Genomic DNA, 26,350 nt, shown 5'->3' on the forward strand with positions numbered 1-26,350 from the left:
ATAAAATCCGAGACAAAACAAACGTATGTTTTATAGTATTTGTTTTAACTTTACCAAAACTATTAAAATAAGTATATAACATTAGTAACAATAGTAAAAAAAATTAAGGTTCACTACAATTAAATTTACTATAATGGCGAACATTCTTTAACAAAATTCCTTTTGTGAGAGGAATAAAATAATAATAATCGATCTCAGTCTTTATGAAAAATGTGCTTACATTATGATTTAATAAAATGCGTACTCGTAAAATACTAATATAATATTATATTATACTATCATAGTATTAATCGCGTTTATCATCAGTGATTCTGAGGTTCAAAAATGTCACAAGTGTATAGACACTTTAGACACTTTAGACACTTCAGCGTCCAAATGATTTAAATAAATACATTTAATAGGTAATACAAAAATGTAACGTATAACGTAGTTATATTATTTACAGTATGAATAATAGTATATAATAATAAAATGTGCGTCTGTAATTATTTATTTGATTTAAGTTAAATTTACATTTTACATAATCATACTGTTAATACTATAAATACCCCGAAAATATAATAAATATGCCGCTATCGTGAGATAATTAAATAATTGATAACAACGCCAATAAAATATTTTGCATGTATGGACTATGGCTATCGACTTATATCAATATATAATATATATATACAGTTGACGTGTTTTTCCTACTCAAATACAATTCTGATAATTCCGTAGGAAATGCATAGAGCGTGTGCATAATTAAATATTATGCTATTATATAATATGACTAATAGCACATTAATAGTATGTATAGGTAATAATGCTTAAAGGTACAGATTAGCAGAGAGTATAATACAATTATAGACCTCCACAGTTATAATTATTATTATGATATCATTTAAATTGGTTAACAATATTCTACGACGTGTAGGTATAAATTACGAGTTAATTACCATTTTTTTAGGAAATTGATTAAAAATCAATCGAGGCTGTATCGTATATAGAATATAGTCAATATAGATAGTGAATTCTGTTTAATCAGCTCAAGGATTGATGAAAACCCAAAACTGTGAGGTATACGCTCGTATAATAGGTTCATTGGAAAAAAAATGAAATTTACCGGATTAGTTGTCGATTGTCCGAGATTATGACGTGTAAGATGAAAAACTCTAGAAACGTATAATAACTTATTTTAAGTATATAGCCGCATATAGGTATGCATATTACTATACCTAAAACGAACACAACTCTGCAGTAGTTAATCAGTTTTATTTCAAAACACCTAACGTGATCGTTTTACCTACAACTTAGTAATATACGGGGAAAGTAGTCGCGCGATTATGGAAAAAAAAAACATTCACGTTATCAAAACGGTAAAATATGACAATAAATTATTATTATTATCACGGGTACTCGTATCATTATCGACGTCCCCCGCGATCCGCGTCCCGATTACTATACAGCAACAGGTGCAAGATAATAATATTAATGTATGTCGCTACAGTTGTACTGCGGTAGTGCAGTGTGCGAGTTGGCACGAGAATATAATAATATTGTTACGTAAACGAAAATAATAACAAGATGAACACCGATATAGTGTAACGCCTATAATATATAGGTTATTATTATACGAAGAATCCGTACGGCGTGATTAACCTAGTCCAAAACTACAGCATAATAAAATATTATGAATAAATGTCAGCGGGCAAGGCTGTATGAAATTTATTGTGAATGACGTTTTTTTCACTCGTAGTAATAATAAGATGGATTTTGAAACTATTATTTTACGGTATTTTTTTTTAATCGTATACAAGTAATTTTATCAATTCCCGTAGCAACTTATGTTGTTGTATATTACTATCGATTTCAAAAGGTATTTTACGGGCTTGGTAATTATTATGACGTATACGCCGCGTCTAATATTGTTTTTCATATATTATGTTTCATTTCTTTTAGTCTTGTACTTATATATGTATAGGTAATATGTTTTTAAGTATAAGATGAATAAAACCATCGAGATTTTCTATAATATGAGTTATTCTTGCTATTTTGAATATCTTTTAATTTTTACTATAATTTTCAGCCTTATTCGTGAGTCCAGAGTCCGGAATTATAATGTAATATATTAATATGCATTATGCACTTAAAACGTGTTGACTAGTGCATTTATGCGCCATTAATATATGGAAATACAAGAAAAAAAAAACCATTTTAACTTGACGTTTTTACGAAAAACATTTTCGAAAATGCCGTTTTGAGGCGTATTATTGTTTCTGACAATTTGAAATTTCCATTTGGTAGGTAGTTACTAGTTAAGTACTATAAACTTTTAAAAAGGTTGGACACCCGGCGATCACGGTGAGAAAAAACCGGACCGCTTCCGTGTCGTCGCGATAGGAGCCGACGAGCGTTTATAATATGCAGAGTGCTAACCGCAGTAACCACCCGTATTATTTGTACTTAAAATAATCAGGAATGTCACTACGATTTTAGTGAATATAAAAAGTATACACGATATAGATATCTGCAATTTTAATTCCACCATAAAGAAACCATTAGTTTTGATAAAAAATATATTTTTTAGTGTTGTTATTTAATTTTATAATATATTTGTTGCATTCATTTTTACGAAAAGCATCCAATTCCATAAATACATAAATACATGTAATAATAATTTTAAGACAAAATTTGTACATTTAAATACTAAAATAGCCAAGTATACCTGCAATAATTACAATGTCTTACTTCTAATGTCCTTAAGTTACTAGAATATCTATAAATATGCAAAATAAAATTAAGTTGACGATAATATTAGTAGGTCTTGATTCGAGTTTAACACACTGATATTTATTAATTATTGTACAAAATATATTTACAGAAAGTATGCGATAACGCATAGAATTCCGATCCCTATGAAGTTATATGAACCATTTCAATTTAGGTGTACAACACATTCTTGAACACTTCACACGGACACGGTCGTTTGGAGTAAAATATAATTTTGGTCGGAGTATACACATTATTATTATTATAAAGAGATAGAGAGAGGAATGGTGTTGGTGTGTGTGTGTATGAGAAAGACATATATAGAGGCAACTGTCAAAGTTACTATATATATAGACAATTTCGTTTGTCGTCGACATTTTTCCGTTCATTCATTATTATTTCTGAAAACGCGGTATTTTTAAATTTTACAATAATAAATGATGCATTAGATGATGTTGACGTGTCTGTTGAAGTTCACGTGATTACAGTGCACACATAACAGCTAGCTGTCGTTGACGACGGGGGTGGATATCCGCCCCCTCCGGTCGCCGGTGCAGCACGCATATGGATCGCACATGTTTCAAGCCCCACACCCCCGACTGTGGTGTTTCGACTGATACAAAAATGTCAAAAAACGAAGATCATCGCTTGTGAATGATGAAATATGAATAAAAGGTTCGACGAAACCATACGCACACGCATGTTGTTATTATTAAATATTTTGTGAGTTATAAATATATAACTATATATAAGTGTATAATAAGTAGGCATTGTATATTATAATACTTGTGAAGCTACGCGAGCGGACGCTATATCTGTCATTCGTGTAGAGTATCTATGTAGTGTTTTAATCGGTGGATTTCGAAGGATCGTGTCGATATTAGTGTCTAATATTATTGTAATGTATTGCCAAAAGGAGTAAAGGAATGGATGGATATTACAACCCTTTCAGTATTTTTAACAATTTATATTACTGCTGCAGACAAAATGGATAAATTCCATGAAGTTCGAATCGGTCGGATTATAAAATAATTTTAATCCTTTTTTTTGATTTTAATAATTGATAAATTGTAGTTTGTAGCAAATAATTATATCTATAATAATGGTATTTTTAAAATTAAAACAGTGGAGGCGTTGATATACATTTGTTAAACTAATATCTACGTCTAGATACAATCCAGTCATGAATTGATGATTAAATAAAACATCAAAACGTCCCACTTATTATATTACCTATGTATAATAATATTATTTGTGTAGGACCTTGATCTCAAATCGAATTCATCTATATATTTTTAGTATAATGAAACACGAAATAGTAGCAAGATTGCAAGAAGAACTTACAAAAAAGCAAAAATATTTTTTTTTATGTAACAGAGTGTAACTGAGTAACGCATGTTTTGTATTCTGTCACCACCCGTGGGATTCGGGTATATGACAAAAACCGGGTTATTTCACACGATTGGACGACACAATAGGGAAGCGAGAAATCATTATTATATATGGTTGTATAATTAATAATTATACATAGTAATAACATAGTTACTGGCTGAAGTTTATCGAGCAAAGCGAAAAAACATTATTCAAGTCAAAAAATTAATAAATTTAGCCCCCAACCATGATTTATTTTTGGGGACAACATTGCGCATACACAGCAATTACGGCCGTGTACCGCCACGACCTACGTCGTCGTTTCGTTCAATATTTAAAACATAGTTATAGTAATTTATCTGGTGTTTTTCTTCCGTCTCGTAAATCATCAGGGCCCACCACGCGTGTTTTTACTATCCAACAACTCTATAGCAGAGTATATATAATTCTAGAATAGAGTATAAAGTATACAAAATATATCATATATATTGTATAGATGTATCTGTTCGTTTGTTTGTGTGTGTGTGTGTGTTTAATTAGTCGCGAAGATTGTTGTAATTCAAAGGGTATATTATGTAACTCTTTCCCGAGCTCCTGAATCCCGTTTGATTTTACTACCGTAACCGGTCGTGTTTTTTTTCAATTTTATAATCGATGAAAACACTATACGGTAGCGCGGCAGGCTGCAGCTGTGGCAACAACTCATGGAAACCTATATTATATTATATTATATGTATATTCTACTATTATACTAACGCGTAAAACGGGACAGCATTTAAAATGCACTCCGATTGTATATCATACGTGTTTGAACATTACGAGCACGCGTATATAGTATTTGTTCGAAAACGGAAGTGGAATAAATTAGATTTTTACGTTTTAACGCGTTTTAAAAACGAACTGCGGAACCAAGTACCAACATATAACAATATATAGTCACAACTCACAATATTACAATAACAACAACAATAATGATAATATCATTATTCATTATACATACATACAACGGGGTTCGCCCTCAACGCCGCCGAAAGGATATTATAATAATGTGTATATGTATTGTAACAATGCTATACATATAATATGCGCACGCCGAGAATTGAACATTATACAATTATAATATAAATATTATATAGTGTCGTAAAATAACATAATATAATATAATATTACGACTGAAAGAAACTCGTCGTTGATATTATATTAATCATTGGGCCTTCTAATCGATTTTTGCGCACTCCAATACCGTCGAACTATCGAGATCATACGCGTATATCTATATGTATAAAATATAGAGCTTTTAAAAGTTCAAGAAAATATATAACATTTTGAAACCTATTGTTGTTTTTATTATTATTATTATTATTATTGTTATTAATGTACATCAACAAGTATAAATTAACCCACTAAAATACTTAACTAACGACTAGGATACTACCTATATATTAATTTGTTACAACTTGTCTGGTTGAGCGTCTACCATCACCTGGAACTAAACTGCAGAGAGGCAATATCGAAAATTGATACCGAAAAATATGTATCGTTCTATAGTATCCATACGAACTGGGTATTAGCTACTGTTATTTCCAAACTATATTATAAAAAAACAAGTGAATCAATTACAAAAAAAATTCAATATAGTTCAAGGTTTTATGAAATATTTCAGACCTTAAACTCTACATATTACATATTTAATATGCGTCTAAACTAAAATCGGCTAGACGTGTTTATTATTTATAATTACAATATAATATTTTATTGCCATAAATAGTTTGTAATGGGTTTAGGCGCTATGCTATGCGTTATCGAAATTTGAAACGATAGTAACGCGTTTATAATATACGTACGGGTTTTATTTTTTTATTACGAGACGCGAAACTTTTAGAACTATATTATTATTATGTGCCGCCTGTCATACGGACGTAATTGACTGTGTGTTTCTATTTCAGAGGCGCCAAAACCTATAATTGAAGATAAAAATCCCATTAATAAAGATACGTTTTAAAAGCCTATTTTTAAGCGGGCCGTACAAGTGGATTTTTTGGCGCCTAAGTTTACAATTTAAACACTTCACTTTGTACTATGGCATGTCTACGGCCAAATAAGCTATTTTCCATTTAGTTTTCAGATATAATAGCCTATACCATGAGATCATTATACTATTACGTATCACATAATTATTGAATATTTTTCATTTTAATAACGATCGAGAAACGACCATTGTTTTGAATAATATTATACTAATATACTCGGAAGAATGTCACGATTTTTTAAAGAGCATATTATTTTCTTCTTACGCCTTACGCGGTCTTTCGATTATTTCGAAACCGGAAAACATAAATGTATTTCAAACCAGCTATATGGCAAGATTAGAGGCACAAGGTGACGTACACTTCACTTCAGTAATGTCAAATACTGTATATTAGAATAATTTTTTATAAATATTATGTTATAGATTGAAATGTATAAAATGTTAACATTTAAAAATAATTATGATGCAATAAATGCATTTATATATATTAACAATATATTATTATCCTCAATATAGGTACTTATTTAATATAATTTATATAAATTGTTATTTGAATACGGTTAATGGCAGGGGAGAGGCCAAAGGGTCAAGTCCTCTGTGCTCTGCGTCATTATCACAACCCCTAAAAATCAACGCGAATTATGTCGCTGCAGTTATATTATATAGCTATATATACGTTAGTACGTCACATATTATATATAATATAATACAGTTTGAACAATACCGAAATTCGTTTTTAGTTTTCTCTTGAGTTAAGTACATAAGTATATAATACGTTAATAGACACGTATTACTAAATTGTGAATAATTAATGATATACTATTATACAATTGTTGTTAGAGTACGCTTAAAACAATATGCACTCTTAGTTTCAATGTGTGCACTGTGAAATCATAATAATATAATTTGGAGAAATAATGTGGGTTTCAGCTAATGTGTAGAATTTTAAAATTGTTTTTATCGAACATTTAGCAGATTATTTATTTCGACAATTAATAACGGTTTGACGATCACAATATAACATATAGTGACGTGATGCATTATATTATAATATAATATTATAGTTATAGTGGTATAGTTGCATAGTACATTTCAAGACAGTAATTAAGACGAAATAATATAGTCATAATCTAAATTAGTGATTGTATGTTATGATGGTTGATTAATATTTGTTTATGGATAATAATCAAGGAGCGATAGTGCATTTAGCAAGGAGTGTAATAAGGACTGTTTATTAGAAAATTAGGGAGCTGATGATAGTGCTTAAGTCTGAACGAATTAGGATAAAATATTAGAACTAGACGGAGTCTCACAATCGTTATATTATATTAGTATGTAATATTGTCTTTGGTCGCATCTGCATATTATGTTTTTTTCTGTAGTGATATACTATATATGTATCTGTATTCAATATTAAGTTTTTTTTTATTGAGATATGAGATAGTTACTTATACGTAATAATATGTAGTGTGTATAATTCGTACCTACACGTTGTAATATTATTATAAATAATATTATGTGAGATATGTGACAGGATTTCGTGATTCACAAACGAGTATCCGCTTATGTGTACGTATTCGAATAGCTATGCTATTTGTCTTGCACGGTGTATATTGACGCAACGCGATTTATTATAATACATAAATATGCGCAGTGACTTGCAACTATTTGTAGTAAATGTTTCAATATTTAAAAAACACCTGTATAGTGCAGACTTATATTATTTAGTTATGCAGACCCATAAAGCCTCAAGTACGACGTTCGGATATCGGATGGTAATATAATAATTGCGTATAGTCCGCACGACGACGTAGGTGTAATACCATCGGCAAGAACAATATGGTATTATTGAAGGAGGTATTCGTGTATAATAAAACATAATATACTTGCCGGTTGCCGAACACGAAAATCAATTTGTTAAAATCCAAACGGGCAATTTGATGATATTGAAAACGAAAAGTCGCGAAATTCTAGACGCAAACATAAGATACGCCTCGTTAACACGATCTGCGATGGCTATTTACCATTTAGTATTTGCATATTTATATATGTCACAATAAATACGATTCATACAGTCATACGTAAATATTGAATATCTACTAACAACGATATCATAACGATTTGCAATAACGAGGGTCGGCATGACGAGACGTTAGACAAACATATTCGGTAGGTACCTAGGTACTCGTGGATTACATTTTGAAACAAACAAACAATTATGTAAGTCGATCGTTGAAGAATGGTGCAAGAAATTTATGTTCGCGAGTAGGGGGAAGAGCTCAAACACCCAACCATATTATACAGTTTCGCCTTTGTGAGTGGGTATACTTGTTGAATTTGAAAAAAACTGTCAAACGAAATAGCGTGAATACAATAACATAGGTAATTAAAAATATCCACGTTGCACACTCGACGAGTGCATATTATCATAATAATAATATAATATAATATGAAATAATATATAGACTCGGAAAAAAAGGGTAGTTGTTACTTATATTACTGCTGCGCCTGCTCGTATAATAAATTGTGGAGTTTACACACTTACATTCGACGTAATTATCAATTGAATTGAAACAATGGAATCAAGTGAATAACAAAAAAACAACAATAAACGCAATTCAAACGAAATTATTGCTTACACGTGCATGTATATACGGAATGATACATTTAACTGACTACACTAATTTTATTAGTTAATTTCAGTGGTTTAAAAAAAAATATTGCTCTTTTATAGTTTAAACTCTAAAATTCTAATGTATTTACAGTAATACACGTTTTTATCATACCTAGTGATTGTTTAGATGTATGTCTTAATTCAAAAACATAAATATTTAGACGAGCTGAGTAAAATCACACGGAGATAAACTATGGTCCACACTACTCAGCTTATATAAATTATAAAGTAGACTGTTGACATATTTAAATGCATCATTCCGTATATTATATTATACATTTACATTTTGGTGGACAATAATAATAAATTAAGTAGGTTTATATAATACTACATTTTGGACATACTAATCAAACGGTTATAAAATGCTGTCCTCTTGGTGAAATGCAACTATGATTATAATTAATATTAGGTATTAGGTAAACATCTTGATAATATATGTTATGTCGTACAATGTGTGAGTATATTTTGTGCAGTACCTATCAGTGCTTGAATTTGGAATTGTTAAGTAGATGAGCTCAATCTAACGATTAAAAAACTGCGTTCCGAGTACAAAATGATTTAACACAGCCCAATCAATACCAAAAGGTATTAGATAGTTTAAACCATTGAAAAGATAAAAAAATATCTAATATTAAAAATGTAAAATTCATTAGATATATCATTGGCAACAATTTTAGACCACTCCACATTTTAATAAGAATTATTTCGGGCATTAGTTTGTGTCGTTTTTCCGTCCAAGTAAAAAAATAGTTGGGGTACGCAAAAAAAAAATTAGTAGAGGAGTTATATAACCAATTCGAGTATTGGTACCTATAAGCACAAACACAGGGTTGATGTGGATGTTACTTATAGAGGCCTCGGAGACAGTTCGATTTAAAGCATATTGATGAATCCGAATCATTTAATAAATACATGAACTATGGACCAATATTTTTGCAACAGGTCGCGGACCCCCTATGCCACTGCACACCTGGAATCGCCTTTAACTTTCCAGCACTACCAGCAGGCTCTGTACTGTATGAGTACATACAAACAGTTCATATAATACTCACACCGCTTCAGCCACTCAGGTCACTCGGCCTCGTCTTAATAATATGTATAAACATCAACTACCTACATGGCTACATAATATTTTCTACATACCTATATTGCAAGCACATGCGCCGAAGTCCATGTTAAGGTCGGCCTATGGCCCGACTTCCCTTAGTAAACTATAATACTCTATTCAGTCTATTCAGAATATGAGTACAACCAGTTCGCGGATAAATAAATGATGGTTAGGTGGAGACTGGTGGAGGCATGTGAGAATATGTTAGATACATGTGCAAACTCGACGTGTTTTTGTCCGCCGACTGGTGTACTTTTATTCTGAATAGAGTATAATATATTTAAGTCAACAATATAGTGAGTTACATAGACCCTATATTATAGAGAATGTTTTACTATTTTTTTTTTTATGTTGGGTAAGTAGGTATATTATTCATAATGTGTTGATAATTTAATATATACCATTTCTATATAGGTACTAGATAGCCAGATAGTACCTTCTCATGTTAAATTTATCAACTCTGTTAAAACAGAATGTTTATAATAAATAAATTATTAAAAAAACTAATTCTCAAGAATATACAACAAAAATATATTTACTTTTAATTTGCCCATAAAGTATTAAAACAAAATACATTAAATAGCGCCTCTCGAAACCATAGGTTTCGGTATCCGTAATCGAATAATAAATCGCTCATAAAGCAAAATCGGCGTCAACAAATAATACAGCTAACTAGAAAACATGTAGTTTGAACTAATACAAACGGAATTTTCATAGGACCTGTCCTATATCATAGTAAACACATTACACACCAACCATATTATGATATGCGCCCCAAATGATCTATCTGATCCACTATAAATAAGTATCACGCATTCACGCCATAGAAGTTTATAGATATATATTTTAAGAATTTAGGATGTAATAATAAAATCAGGTGTGCAAGGAACTTACAAAACTTAGTATAGCTGGAGCAATATAAATCGTCAAATTTTTAACTATCAATAATGTTGTTACCATGATAAAATATACCATTGTGTAGGTATGTTCATGTTCATCGTCTTATAAAGGTACGTCAACAGAGTACACTGCATCTATAATTGCAGCTATGGATATTATGTAGTAATAAATTGTATGATAGTTTTAGTATATTACATATATTTGTAACATATACAAGAGTGGCGTATTTTAGGGTGACCGATAGGTGGATTAGACAGTTAGACCTCGACTTTTTTATGTATAGAAATAATTATTGTATGTATCATTTAATAATTATATAGATAATAGTAAAATTGTCAAATTAGCATTAAATAAACTAAAAATTAATATAATATAATTGTAAAAAAAAATACAAGTAAGTAGTTGATTAATATGGGGCCGTCAAAATTATTATCACCTTTTCCTCTGGACGAGTTTCAGTTACGCTACTGGTATAGATATAACAGATTTATGTAGGCGAATGCAATGTAGGGGGTCTGCAGGTTGTACGTCCATGGTCCATCATCATATTATTATCATTTGTCAGTTTATCACAACACATTAATAATAATAGGTATATATTATTAAAGTATTAGAACAAAAATTAGTAAATACAATAAGTACTTAGATTGGAAAATACATTGAATACACGGGGCTCACCGTATATACAATATTATACTAGACAGTGTTGTACAACCAACAGAGGGCTATATGTTATAGTGAGTGCTTCTTTCACGAATATATACGATGGTGATGGCTGCACAATGATTTCTGTAATAATAGTGTATAATAATATTATATTATATTATTATTTTATTGTCATATTGTTGTATTCGATCCCGCTTGTTCCTATATATTTGACCATATTATTCACATCGACAGTCACGATCTCTATAATTGGCCACCCACCCACACGAGTACATCGGAGAACATTGTCATGGGGCCGATGTATAATAATGTATAAGTATATTATAAATGTAATACTCGACGACGTCTATACATATATCGAAAAGCTAGTTTCTTTTTTTACGAATGGTGGAAGGGGGTGGGCCATGGGGGTTGTCATCGAGTTAAGCACATCGCGGTGTCAAGTTCATGTGGCCCGCGGTAAACGCACAAGTGTATAACTCTACTGTTGGTCGCAATAAAAAATCGTATTAATCTATGTAGCCACGTAGGTATACTTCCCAAATAACAACATGATAATATATTATTATAGTTTGTATTTTTGCCTATATACGCCTCAATGCCTGCAAACGATACACAAATTCGCACATTTTATGTACGAGTAATGAATATAATATAATGTAGGTAGGTACATACAATAATATTTTATATACCTAGTATAAGAATTATTAATTATTACGTTCAGTATAATTATATACCTACTGATGTCTGATTATGTATATAATTACTAATTAGTTAATTGTTAGAAATATATTAGCTCGAACATAACAGTAGCAAAAAATAGTTTTGGCTACATACCAAAAGATCTGAACAGTGTTAGAGATGTTTTTGTGTAAAGCGATTAGTTTTTGAAAAATGTACACTATAATTATGTAGATTATAATAGTGCAGGCATGCAGCTATGCAGCTAGTATAATATATAGGTATAAATGAACGATGCTATGATATTAATTATATAAAGTGATTCTTTTAAAGGATTTTACCAATTTTCCCTATAGTATTAACGTTTTGGGTATTAATATATTTTTATATAATTTCAACTATCTCAAGACATTACAAACAACATTTTTGAAAAAATATTTCGTTAAGTATAATATTTTCACGTTTTAGAATGACGGCATACATTTTTAGTTTCATATTCCTTCCAAAGCAGAATATTTTCTTAAAAAATTGTAATAAATAGAAATCTAATTTTAAATTACTAGAAATACTAATTTACTATAGTCTATAAGTAATAAGTACCTAGGTATTTTAAGTTCATTTGAGTTGAAAGGAGTGGTGTAGAAGTAACCCACCAAATATTAGTCCACTTTAAAAATGTTGTTTTTAATGAATTAATATTATGTAATAAAATATATTTTCGAAAACGTTTTTGAAAAAATTATTATTTACATTTAAAAGATTCACCTTATATGTGTAATAATATTATATTCTTTACCTATGTCCTATATACGTATTGATATTATTATGTCATATATTATGTATTTAATATTGCTTGCAGGTCGGTCGTGCCACTGATTTTGGTCGGGCATACCTATAATACAATGGGCGGCGGACAACTCGTACGATGACGATATGATTATTATTACCGCTGCAGTTGTTATATTATCGGCGGCTACCATGCGTAGTGTACACAATATATAATATATATTATATTATACAATATGTCAATATTTATTTTTAATATTATGTGTGTGTGTTTCAACGGACGACCGGAAATTAACGCAATGATAGTTCTCCAACCCCCGAAACGTGAATCGTGTTCAATATTACGGTGTACACGATACACCGACACAATATATTGGGCGCACGCGCGTACTGTTGGAACATCCGGTAATAGGTATCTACACGAAAGATTCATCTCGATCGAAGTCGTCGAAAAAAACGCGATTTTATAATAATATAAAATAAACATTAAACATATTACATGACTTTATATTAAAAATATAATAATGGATGACGTGTAATTGTATTGTATCGTACAGCCGCTGATCGCTCTTTTTTAAGTAAAAAATTAATTCGATTATAACCTTCAAGTACTCAGAATACCTAGGTAGTAGGTTCCCAAGATATACCAATCGAATATCGATCTTTTCTAAATACGAACATTTGGTCGGCTGTTTTCATGGTTTGAACCTGCGGGAATTTATCTGTTATAAACAATACGCAATGTTGCGTTCTTATACGTAAATTGAAATGAACTTATTTTTAAAATTATACGACTAACGCTCGTATGTATGCGCAATAACTCATTTAACAATAATCTATGCGTTGAGAACTACATATTCGACACGGTTATAAACGAAAACCTATTACATTCGTCCTACGTCGAGCCAATTTACGTCATGGAAAAATGTATATCCTAATGGATATTTTATAACCTTTTACAGTTAACATTTATAATTGTTATAGATTAATATTTTTTAGTATGTGTACAACTAAAACGATAACATTACTATACAACCTTAAAACTCTACTATTTATTATAGCTTATACATTTTAAACAAACGCGGCTAAAAACATACCATACATAATAATTTATAGCCTGATATAAAATCAAGAAACATAAATTATTTATTATTATTGTAATATTCTAATTTTTCATTAAATAAATCATTTTTATTAAGTTATTAATAATTTTATTAGGTATACGTAAATGTATAAACATTATGACTACTTTGCTCAAATTTTAAGTTTTAAAATTATGCATATTATATTTAAATCTTTTCTTTTCTTTTCATTGATTTTTAGAAAATAAGAACCTCCCGCAGATATGATATTGTACTTATTGAATTAAACTTACGTCGCCGTCGGTAACTTGACGTCTTGGCACATTGATTCGAAGAACCATTTGTCAAAATGACAAAATGTAGGTATAGCCTTATACTGTAGGTACAAACAAACTTAAAAATGTATAAGATTAAAGTTTAAATTCCAACTACTAAATTATTTCTCCTTCAACAGTAGATAGGTAATGATAAATAATTTATAAATTTTTTTTAATTCCTTCTCCTTTTGATAAATCGATGTTATTGCTTTTTGTATTTAGGAACATTGTTTACTCAAGTTATCTCACGAACTACGATACATGACATTAAATGTATACATTTTTATAAGAAGATACTATTATAAATAAATATATATTTGTTTAACTCGTTTAAACATTTTTTAGGTCTGGTTACCATCTATGAAATATTGAGTAACTATATACCTAGTGATTAAATTATATTTTAAACAAAAAACATCTGATGAGCAAATACACGTATATTCACGACGATGTTGCAGTAATCTTTAACTTTTACCACTTAGACCATCGTCGTGTACATAGATTTAAGCTTAAGATTAAGTAATTCTTATGACTCATCGCTCTAAACGGTATATTGACCATACAATATTACTCAAAATTCCGATAAGACTTATGCAAAATTTAAACCAATCAATCACCATTATGTGCAGTAGTAGACCGAAATCCAATTACTAATATAAATAAATAGGTAGGTATATAAATATAAATTATACAAATAAAAATAATATGAAATTATTATAATATTATGTTTACGTCAAGCTACATTTTAAATTCTGTAAGCTTGATACATGTTTGATGTCTTAATACTTTTCAACTGCAGGTGACTTTTATATATTTCTATATTTTTCTTATATAAATTAATGTAAAATGAAAATTTTCTAAAGTTTAAAACAAGTGATATTATAAAATGCATAAAAAGGTAAGTTGATCTAGTTAACTTTCGTCGTAAAACTGATAAAAGAATAATCAATTAACGGCATGCTTATATACTAAAAAATATTATTATTGGCATAATAACATTCAATTATATAAAATCAAATATTTAAAAATGTAGTTGGTTATTTTTATTAAAATTCATGATAATTGGCAACATACATTTCTCCTTACGAGTTTACTGGATCTTCTTACTGCAGTAAGCATGCTTGTAAAAAAAATTATGAAAACCAGGGCACGAGACTAGTATCTGCACTATAAAACAACTAAATGTGCAGTATAATATGCAATAAAAAGTTACAAAATATGTAAAACAATATACTTTGCTGCCTTAATCCATGTAGCCCAAGTCTTCAATATGCAATGGCTGGTCTGAAGACAAACATCTATATAGGACTACACACTACAGATTTTAAATGATCAAAACGACTTGGAGCTTTCTTAAAAAAATTTTAACATTAGACTTAACTTTATTGATGGATTTACATTGCCTCAACTTCTTCCCCCCCCCCCTTAGTACCTTGTTATGAAGACAATTATGTGATACACTCCTATAACATGTATAATTTTCGTGTATTTAGCATTTTAACCGATTATACCGTGTAAGACGCTGCATCGTTTTAAATAAAGTAACAAACGATCTGGTATTAACTAAAAAAAAAAAAAAAACCAATATATTTTTATCTGACAGTTATCACATAAAAATAGACGGAAATAATTTAGAGGAATGTGTAAGTACATTTACAACGACAAGGCAGCCGTACAAAAGTCCAAAACCAAATTTTCGAGGCGTGAACATAAAAACGGCGGTATTAATGGAAATTCTCCAATTTAGCAAAATTAAAACAACAAACCTTGAAATGTGCAGATAGAAGCACTAAAAATGTTTGTTTCTGAACAATTACCGAACCTTGATGAAAACATTACTGTTAAGTACCTAACCGTTAAGGGGAAATCAGACACCAGTTTTCCTTACCTACTTATTATTTACACTTGCTTGATATGAAATTAAACAAGTCTTACAATAATACAGTATAATATAATACGGAAATGGTATAAATAATTAATTAATGAAAATATAAAATAAACAAAAATCAACAGTTTGTTGGAAATTAATAACTATAAAATGAAATCAGTCATAAATCAATTATAAATGTGTTATAATTATATTATATGCACTATACCTAAAGATACATAATATATAATCTTTAGGTATATAGAGTGATCCCAATTTTAGGTCTCCGATAAAATAACAATACAATAAGTATCGATTTTAAAGTTTTCTATTTTGTTATTTCAACAAGTTTTAAATTCCATTTTTGTTAAATTAGGAAAATAATAATTACACTACAAAATTAAGCACTAAAAAATTTAAATACCGTAAGTACCTATTACTATTTTTTTTTTTTAATTGTTTGTGTCACAGTATTGAAATGATCACACGAACAAAAACTAAAAAACATTATTCTAAGACATGTATTTCAGTTATTTACTTATTTAAGTCACCAAATAAACTGAGAAGGTTAATTTTGGCCAATCTTTAAATGTATTAAATATAAACATTATATTCACTACATATTTTTAATTTAGGGCCAAAAAGTGTGATTTTGTTGTGTGTTTGAATTTTTATCAACACTGTGAAGGCACTCATAGTATAATTTTATTACGCATTTCTATAACTACTGTTTGCTGCAAAAATGATGTACGGTTCAAAACTTATTTTGTAAAAATAAAATATAGTTTTTATTTACATTTTAATTTGTATTTAACTTAAAGCGAATGTATACAAGGCACAAAATAAACGTAATTAATCAATAACTAAACTTACCATTGTATGTATATTTTATCATTGGAACCAATTCCTTTGCCCTCACATCCTCTAAACTCTACAAGCATAACTAGACATGTTCATCACTTTCAATATACTATTTTTACTAATGTGTTAATGGAATAAAGAAAATTAAATAAAACGCGTGGGTCGTGGGTATGTTACGATATCGAAAGTCCAACTAGTAGAACTATTTAGCCATAAATTAAGAAGGTACCACTACCTAGTGTATTAAATATAATTCTCTTTTAATAGTTTATTTTCTTGATAATAAATCGATTCTTAAATCAAGTAGGTATACACAACAATATGTTAATATAATACTAATATACATTAAATCAAACACGATTACGTAATCATACGGAAATTATTGCTATCTTTTCGAAATGTCCAATTTAACGCATAATATTGGTTAGTTATATTTAACTGTAGAGAAGATACTAGGGTATCTAAACTGTTTTAATATTTGAAAACATTAAAAATAATAATTAATTTATAAACGACTTTGTTCAAGGAAATTTTCACACCGATGTTATTGCTGAAAGTACCTTCGTCTCACATTAACATAATAATATAGTTATAACTTATAACTATTATCTGTATATATATATTTTTTCACTTAATTTCTTATTTTTATGTTTTCTATTTCAGTATTAAGGTTCATACCGGTTTCAATTGGTGTACTATATTTCGCAATAGTATAGATTTTTTTGGTATTTCTTTTGATACAAATTACACTTCATAACTCACGTCACCCGTGTTATTCAAAATTCCCATTGAGTAATTTATATTTTTATAGGATACCTCTTTGGTAGTTTTCCAATTAACCGTTATTTTTGATATACATCAAATATATAAAAATAAGTATGTACAAATTAATGAAAATCGAGTAAGTATCTATATATTTTAATTTCCCTGAAAATCTTACCGATGGCAATTTCACAGTTGAATGTTTTAGTAAACATGGAATAGGTAAGAAATAGTTATTAATTATTAAATATTTTACTGTTCATCAGATAATACATTTAAAAAAAAAATACCGTAAGTATAAGTTATATTATATTATTTATTACAATAATATTATGATTGTGTCTCATATATTCAATATTCCAAAACTGTGATAGATAATGATGTAAACACCGTTGATTATTCGGCACTTGAAAATTAAAAATCCTCGAGCGATCATTGGTGTGTTGGGATTTTTAGACACGCAATTATACATATAAACAAAATGTTACGATTTTTTACAGTCTTCCAGGACAATAACGAATTGAAGTTGCCTTAAAAGGTTTTGTATATGCAACATTATTTGACGATTTGTATAGATGTTTGTATGCTTTCGTTATAACAATATTTTGCTGGTTTGAAAAGTAATGGTTTAAAATCGAGACAATACGAAGGTCTAATTTAATCTTAATTAAAATATTAATAAGATAAGTGTATTACTTTAAAAAAATCATAGAACGAGAAGTGGGAATTCTGAGTAGGAAGTATACTTTCTAATATAATAGTATTAATGAGTAATGACTTTATTGAGATTGAATATCATTAAAAAAAATGTATGATGTTATATTATTTACTAACGTGTCCTCGTTCGATGTGTTTAATCTATTTTTTAACTAACTGACAACTGTTCACGATTATATCTTTGTATTGAGGATCGAAAATAATATATTTCATAATCAAAAACCTATTAACAAGTCTTATAATAGTTGGTTTCCCGTGAAGTATACTTAATGTTATATAAAAATATAAAAAAATTATACAAACAAAAATGTAATAATTGCGAAATAAAAGTTGCATTATGTTTTAAATAGTTAATAAGTTTAAACCATTTTTTCCAGAACGTAAAACAACACTTGTCTAATAAGCTATAATGAAATATGTAGCTGATATACTATATTTAAAGCTTCATTATGTTTATGTATAGTAAAAATAAGCTAAATAACATATATATATTTTATGGTTATTTATGAATTATGCTAGGTATCTACAGATACATTTAATGTATATATGACCGATATTTTAAGTATTATAAAATATCTTTTATGTTAAGGCTTAATATTTTTTACTGGTGGCCGACCATACACAATAGTATTGTAATTGTTTGAATTTTTAGAGCTATAACCCTATATTATATAAGTGTGCGGTGGTGTACGAGGGGTAGTCGTATTTCTACTAGTTCCAGGGTTTTAAACCCCCCTAAAATGTATTCTTTTTACAAAAAATCTCATTTATCATCATAATCAATACATAGAGTAGACACATTGTTGGTAATTTTTAATAGATATAAAATAAATTTTAAAATAAAACCGAGAATCATAGTTTTAGTTTTCTTTTGTCTGATATAAGAACATTGCTACACGTCTACCACAATCGTTTTATCAATAATAATTACCACGTTTAAAACGGCACAAAGAAGATGTATAGATGACCAGGTTCAATACGTAGGCTAAATTTGAGACTTAACTCTTTAATTGTTTTAACCAGTTGTACGAAAAACTGTTTAGCAAATAAGTGAAAATGGGGATAAAGCCCCGGGTCTGTGATTAATATTAGTACAAACCATAACCGAACTAAAATTCTGTGTACGCTACTGTATGTGTGATCAGTAGTTCATAGTATAAAATGAAAACCTTGTTTGAAGCAAAAATGATAATAATGTAAATACGATAAGAAATAGGGTGTAATACTATAATCTAATATTATTATCGAAATATTTTGATCACTTTACATTTACGATTCACATAAGTTTTATTGCAAGTATAATTGCGTATAAATATAATTTTAAGCAAAAAGCTGTTGGGCTATTTTTTTAATAACAATTTTAAAAAAAGGTTTACACTTAATGCTCAATACAATAGAAGCATGCATTAAAAAAAAAACGTAATGTTACTTACTTGTCAGCTTTTTTTATCAATTTCTTGATCGCCAAATAATTGTCAACGCCAGGTAACTGTAACATTTTTATACAGAGTTCTGGTTCCCATTTTGAAAGGTTTACACCATTTCTCATGTCGGCCAGCAGCTTTGACCCACTGAGCCGATTTTTCTCATTGTTAATTGTTGTGCCATTGTTAGTCTTCACAAGATTCGCTAATCTCATCCATTGGTTTTGCGTAGTCATATTTTATCTTAAACATAATTTATTAAAAACTATATAATTATTACTATACGTAGGTATATAATATATAATATGTTAATTTATTGTTTAATAATAAATTATTATTTCACCATTATAGTTTTTAAACTTAGTTAGATATACAATACCTATACATATCATGTAAATAATCTTACTACTACCTATGATGTAAGTAAAAGTCATTTTAAATGATTTTCTTATTTCAAAATAAATCTACGTGACTGTGAAATTGATGTTATCATATATACACATCTAATAATAAAAAAATCAACGCCTTGTTGCAAGACAAAAAAATTAACAAATTTAACTGTTCATTAAAATATATATATTTACAATGAACCAAGTACTGTGATGGCAGACAATATTTAATGTTTGAGGAACTGTTAAATATTTACGATCGATATGAATGTACCTATATAATATGATATGTCGTGATGATGAATTTTATGCATTTTCATCTATGTTATACATTTATAGTATAACTATTATCTAGAAGAGCGGCAACAGGTGCAATATTAACGACGAATAACTTTTTTATTTCCTTTTTCCAACGCTGAAAATTACGAAATAAAAAATGAACCTTGACATTTAAAAAAGCAAAAAACTAAAAATGTTTAAAAATGTTGTTTTTCAATGACTTCAAACTATCTAAATAAATATTTTAAAAACCATTAATACTTTTCAAGATAATGAGTGCTTACTACTTAAATAATCAGGATTTATCCTGTATAGTGTATACATATATACACTATACAGAGCTGATACTTATAGGTATAATATAATTATAATACCTGAATTTCAGAAAAATGTGTTTGTTTTACTGACTTACCGCATTGAAAGACGCTCTACTCTATAACTGAGAATATAGTTGTTTACTGCCAGAATTGACCTCTCTGTTTATCGTCAACCTGACCGTGCCAACTTCATCCACCATCGGCAAGTACGATGTACATTGTACATTTTAATTAAATTTTTTTATACCTGCACAATGTGCAGTGCACATTTCTTTTTACCACAGATTTGAATTATTAAATTAATGAAATAAAAATAACTAGAGTTTTTCAATTCATATACGACATAATATCTCTTAATAGAGATGTTAATATTTGGATACGACTATATGAACGTGAAAAATTGAAATCTTATTTCATAATTAATAGTAGTGAAAAAATTATATTTTGGTAGTAAAAATTAAAAGATCAAAAGTAGGTACATATTAATAAAAACTTAAAAATTACTTTGTAGTACAAAATCACAAAACGATTCTTTGCAGTATTGCGCATATGTCCACGTGGACATCAAACGCCATCTGTACCTTTATACGTCATATCGTTGTGTGAAAAAAATTAAATTGAATCCGCTCGTTAAAAAAATATAACGAGCTCATATAAAATACGCAAGTAGTGGTGACGATGACGTAATAACAAGTGGCTGTTGATAAGTGTGTGGGTATGTATGAAATAAAAATCAATTTAGAGGAAAAAAATAACGTTTCAAGTTTCAACCAGTCCACAATGTAAAATTATTTTCGCGTTTATGGTCACAATTATTGACTGGCGCTGCAAAGAGACTTCGACGACGATACGCATGTTTCTTATCATTGTATTACATCGGTTACTAAAGCTGTCGTCCTAATTGTCGGTTAATTTTTTTTCTCCTCGAATTAGAGGCCGAACGATAATGGTTCATACAACACCCCACGTGAAGTCTGTTTATTTCAAACGTTCGTATAATATTATACACATGACAGCACAGTAATTATCATATTGCTGTTCTTACGCCAACCAATACCCATCATGTTATATACATATATTATAATCAACCTTCGTCGAGGCAGACTAGTTAAACACAATAGACTATATTATATGGAGCACAATGATGGATATATTATTATAGATTCCATTGCAATATCTACGTGTCAGAGTTATACGTAAAGTAGGTGCTAAAATGAAAATAACAATAACCGATGTCATGTATATTATCATCATGTTATATGAAGGTACTCGGTCTACTCGACCGAAAAGTTCATGTCACAATTAGCACGTGTACTTTTATTAATATTTAATATTTACAAGACGATGTTATGCCGATATCACAAATTTAATAGACCTACATAGTACATATAATACATAACATAGTGCAGCGCATACAAAACAACATAAATTAAAAATAATAAATATTGTTCAGAAGAGCATATTAAAAGTTTGATAATTCTTATTCATTTTATGGTTACGTACTTGAAAAAAATGTATTCTAGTATTTTTTTTTCAATTAACCCATAAATCATAGAAAACAGTGTTTTATTTTAATTAAAAGTAATTTTCTAAAATATTTAAAATTTAGAGATACGGTTTATTGAGTAGTTAATTTGTCAATACTTAATTCAATATTATTTTGTTTATTTATTCATCATTTGCAGGCTATTGTTTCATGCATTGTGGGCTGTAGCATACATTTAAAAAAAACAGTTATAAAGTGATAAAATCTAAGACATTAATATTATACTGTTTATCAGAAATTCGGTATTTATGTTTTTATTATACTAGAAGATCCTATTGTCTAAAAAATATCTTATTTGACAACGGCTATATATTGATTTATAGTGATTTTATTCTCATGTACAGTTTACAACCACAGTGCAATACGTTTTAACGTTTGTATGATATACGAATAGGTAGGTATAGTTGATTTCACAATTTTATTGATTGTAATAAAATAATCACTATTCACTAGATATAGGCCACTGTAAAAAAAAAAAAGATGAATTTCTTCAGAAATACCTATAACATTAAAGTGAATTTAGTACAGACAGTGGAGTGATGTACAATTTTTTAATACCTATGTCTATAAGTATAGAATTTCAACTCTATTATATTAATACCTAGTACGATAGTACTAATAATAATATGAATTGATTCTCATTCTTAAACAATACTGTCTCCGTTAATTGCCCATACCTACTATGGTCTATGAATTAAAAAACTAAACTATGAATTCCTGAAGCGTTGGGTCTCGTAAATATAATATATATAATATATATATGTGTATGTAGGCAATATTAAATGTCCCACAAATATTTACATTGATTACAATCAAGTTTTACCTACTTAATAAAAAAGGTCATATAACGGTACGTATTGTTCTTGTTTTTTACAATCAAATAGAAATAACGAAAAAATAATTAAATTGAATCTGAATATATATATTATAAATATAGGTACCATACCTAAATAGTTTATACATATATGTACTACTACTATACATGTAACTATATTACCTATGTAAATAATATACACACGAATAATTCATGAGTCACTGGTAATATAATCTAACATAAATCGCGTATATTTCCTATATTTGACACGCAATATTGCAATATCTACAAGCTCCCAGCTATAATACTGCGTGTATATATACATACAACTTGTATCGTCATTTTCGAACAATTATTACTAATAAGATATATTTAGTTAATTTTATGGAAAATATTCGACAGTATATATACTATATAGATCAGTTATGTTAAATTTCAGAAATCTAATAATTTTAAAAATATCCAATAATGTTTAAAAATGTTCAACGCCATTAGGTAGATTGGAGTATCGGTCCAGATCATTGTAGGCTGTAATGGATGAAATGTTGAATTTGAATTCAATGATAAATTATTGAATACAAAATCAATTCTGAGCTGAGTGTGTCAGATTTAGACGCCTATTTCTATTAGTAAGTATTTTATAATTTGTATTAACATTACGCACAATTTGTATTATATTTTATCATATTGTGTTTTTGTTATGAACTTATAAGTCAATACATTAATATAATTTTCTGGAATAAATAGCTCAAAATCAATCTATAAGTATTTTGAAAATGTCATTGTGTATATAAAATAATATAATATTGGTACGTAATCGTAAAAGTTTCAAGTCACTACAATTAAATATTACTTATTAGTATAGGTACTTATTTGTTGAAGAACTTGAAATAGGTACAACAGAATAGCTAAAATCGTTCCCAATATACCAATTATAGAGGAAAATTGTTATTTATCGTTTAACTTCTAATTTCATTAAACTTGAACTTTGAACTTCAAACGATTATAAAAAAAAAATTGTGACTATGTATTTTTGATAGTTAAAAAATGCAATAAGAAAAAATATAAGGAACCTTGTATTAAATTGTCAACGTTTTTGATCAAAAAACAATATTTCTATTAACATTAATCGAAACAAAAAAATATAAGATTTTAAATGTCTATGATAATATAATAGTTCAAAATCTTTCTCCCCAGAACCTATACTGAAACTTAAATGGCTAAACGTGTTTTTATTTGATTCAGAATTTATAAGCATTTCCTATCTCTCCTAAATCTTATGGGATGGCATATATTATATTTACTACATATTTTATTAGTCTATACACTGTATTTATCTATGGAGGTATTGCTATTGCTACATTAAAATGTCTTTGGATACTTTAGAAAAATATATATTATTTCCTACTGACTTCACTAGTGCAGAATGCAGATAAAGGTTAGTCTAACTCCGATTTTGAAACAATAATATCTACTGCTAGGCACACGATATAAACGATCCAAACAGCTAATAATTTAATTTTTAGTTATCTGGAAGACTGGAATCTACCTTATTGTACCTAAACTTACCTAGTTACCTAAAATAATCTACCATTAACAACTCATGCAGTATCATATACAAACAATAAATATATTTCATAATTTTATTGAAAGTTAAACAAAATAAAAAGTTATATTCCTCTTGGTCACGAGATGTTTTTGCTTTAATGCCAGATTAAAATCCGTCATTATATTTGTCATCGAACGACTATAATAAAATTACAAAGCAAAAGAGGGTGCACAGTTAATACCTAATAGGGCTTTAGCTGGTCATAAAAGAGTAACATATAAAGAATAATATTGATAAATATTTCATTATTTAATGTAATTTCAAATTTAAATTTCTCATCTAATATAATGTATCTAATATGAATAATAACATTTATAATTAAATATTTTAATTAATGTACTCATTCATTATTATGATCTTATAAGATCTCAATATCTATTATATATTTTGACAGTTGATGTGTTGTGAATAATTAAATAGAATAATAATGTTATATATTACTAAATTACTAGGTAAGTATGTCTTAAATACCTACCGTAATAGTGGGATACTTTGTTCCAGGGGTTAAACATTGCTCCAAAAAAATTATATTTGTACAGAATTTCATAATAATTGATAAAATAAATAAATATAATAACAAAATAATGATTATTAATAAAAATTGGCTTACTTATAAATGCATCATTTTAGCTGAATGAACAATCTTTTGTCCATGTAATATTGTCAGAAATGCTTCAAACTTTTTATGCGGAATTACTGCGGAATTACTGCGGAAGCACTGCGTGTATAAACGCTTCATTATACAATTAGTTATTTATAATTAATTATTTTATGATAACTAGCGATTTGAAAAAATGTGAAATTAGTGTAAGTACATTATGTCGAAGTCATTTGTTAAAAAAACATATTAGGTACAATAATAATTATATAATATGCGGGATAGTATTTATACGTGAGCTTTTCAATGTCAAACTGGTTTGAATTAATAAATAATTAATTGAACTTGTCATAAGTGCCACAATGGTTTTAAAATATAACACTTGGTTGTTGTATCATATTGAATGTTAATATTACATCTTTAAAAAAATATAAATATTACAGTAGTCAGGAATCATATAAAAAGGTAGGCACCTAGTTGATATTGAAATAAAATTATGACATTTCTATGATAATTTGCAGATTAATATAATACAACAATATTATAATTATCAACTTGTAGAGTAGATATATCTAAAACTTGTTAATCTGTATTTTTTTTTCGAAATGATTATTGTAATTATTATCATGCAATATTATATAGGTTAAATTTTGTGTGTATAGAAAGCCCATAATGTGAAGTGGGGATCATCAAGTGAGATACCTATAATATTATTATGTAATATATATATATATATTTTGTTCAATAACTGATTAAACTGATTAAAAATAACACTTCAATTTCCGATAACATGTATTTTAGT

At 28.4% G+C, this 26,350-nt stretch overlaps 1 protein-coding gene across 3 annotated transcripts in view; it reads right to left on the reverse strand.

Annotated features, from left to right (window-relative positions):
• The window catches only part of LOC132943877 (inverted formin-2-like), a 58,027-nt gene that overhangs the window by 24,534 nt on the left and 7,143 nt on the right, over positions 1-26,350 (reverse strand). For 2 of the 3 annotated variants that reach the window (XM_061013017.1, XM_061013016.1), the window contains exon 2: positions 20,006-20,239. In XM_061013017.1, the coding sequence (XP_060869000.1) occupies positions 20,006-20,232 (227 nt within the window). In that variant the 5' untranslated portion in view covers positions 20,233-20,239. Of the gene's footprint in view, positions 1-17,105; positions 17,227-20,005; positions 20,240-26,350 lie in introns of those variants that run through there. The other variant, XM_061013018.1, reaches the window with a different exon arrangement.

Source organism: Metopolophium dirhodum, chromosome 4 (assembly GCF_019925205.1).
Source record: "Metopolophium dirhodum isolate CAU chromosome 4, ASM1992520v1, whole genome shotgun sequence".
In the NCBI taxonomy this organism is placed as follows: domain Eukaryota; kingdom Metazoa; phylum Arthropoda; class Insecta; order Hemiptera; family Aphididae; genus Metopolophium; species Metopolophium dirhodum.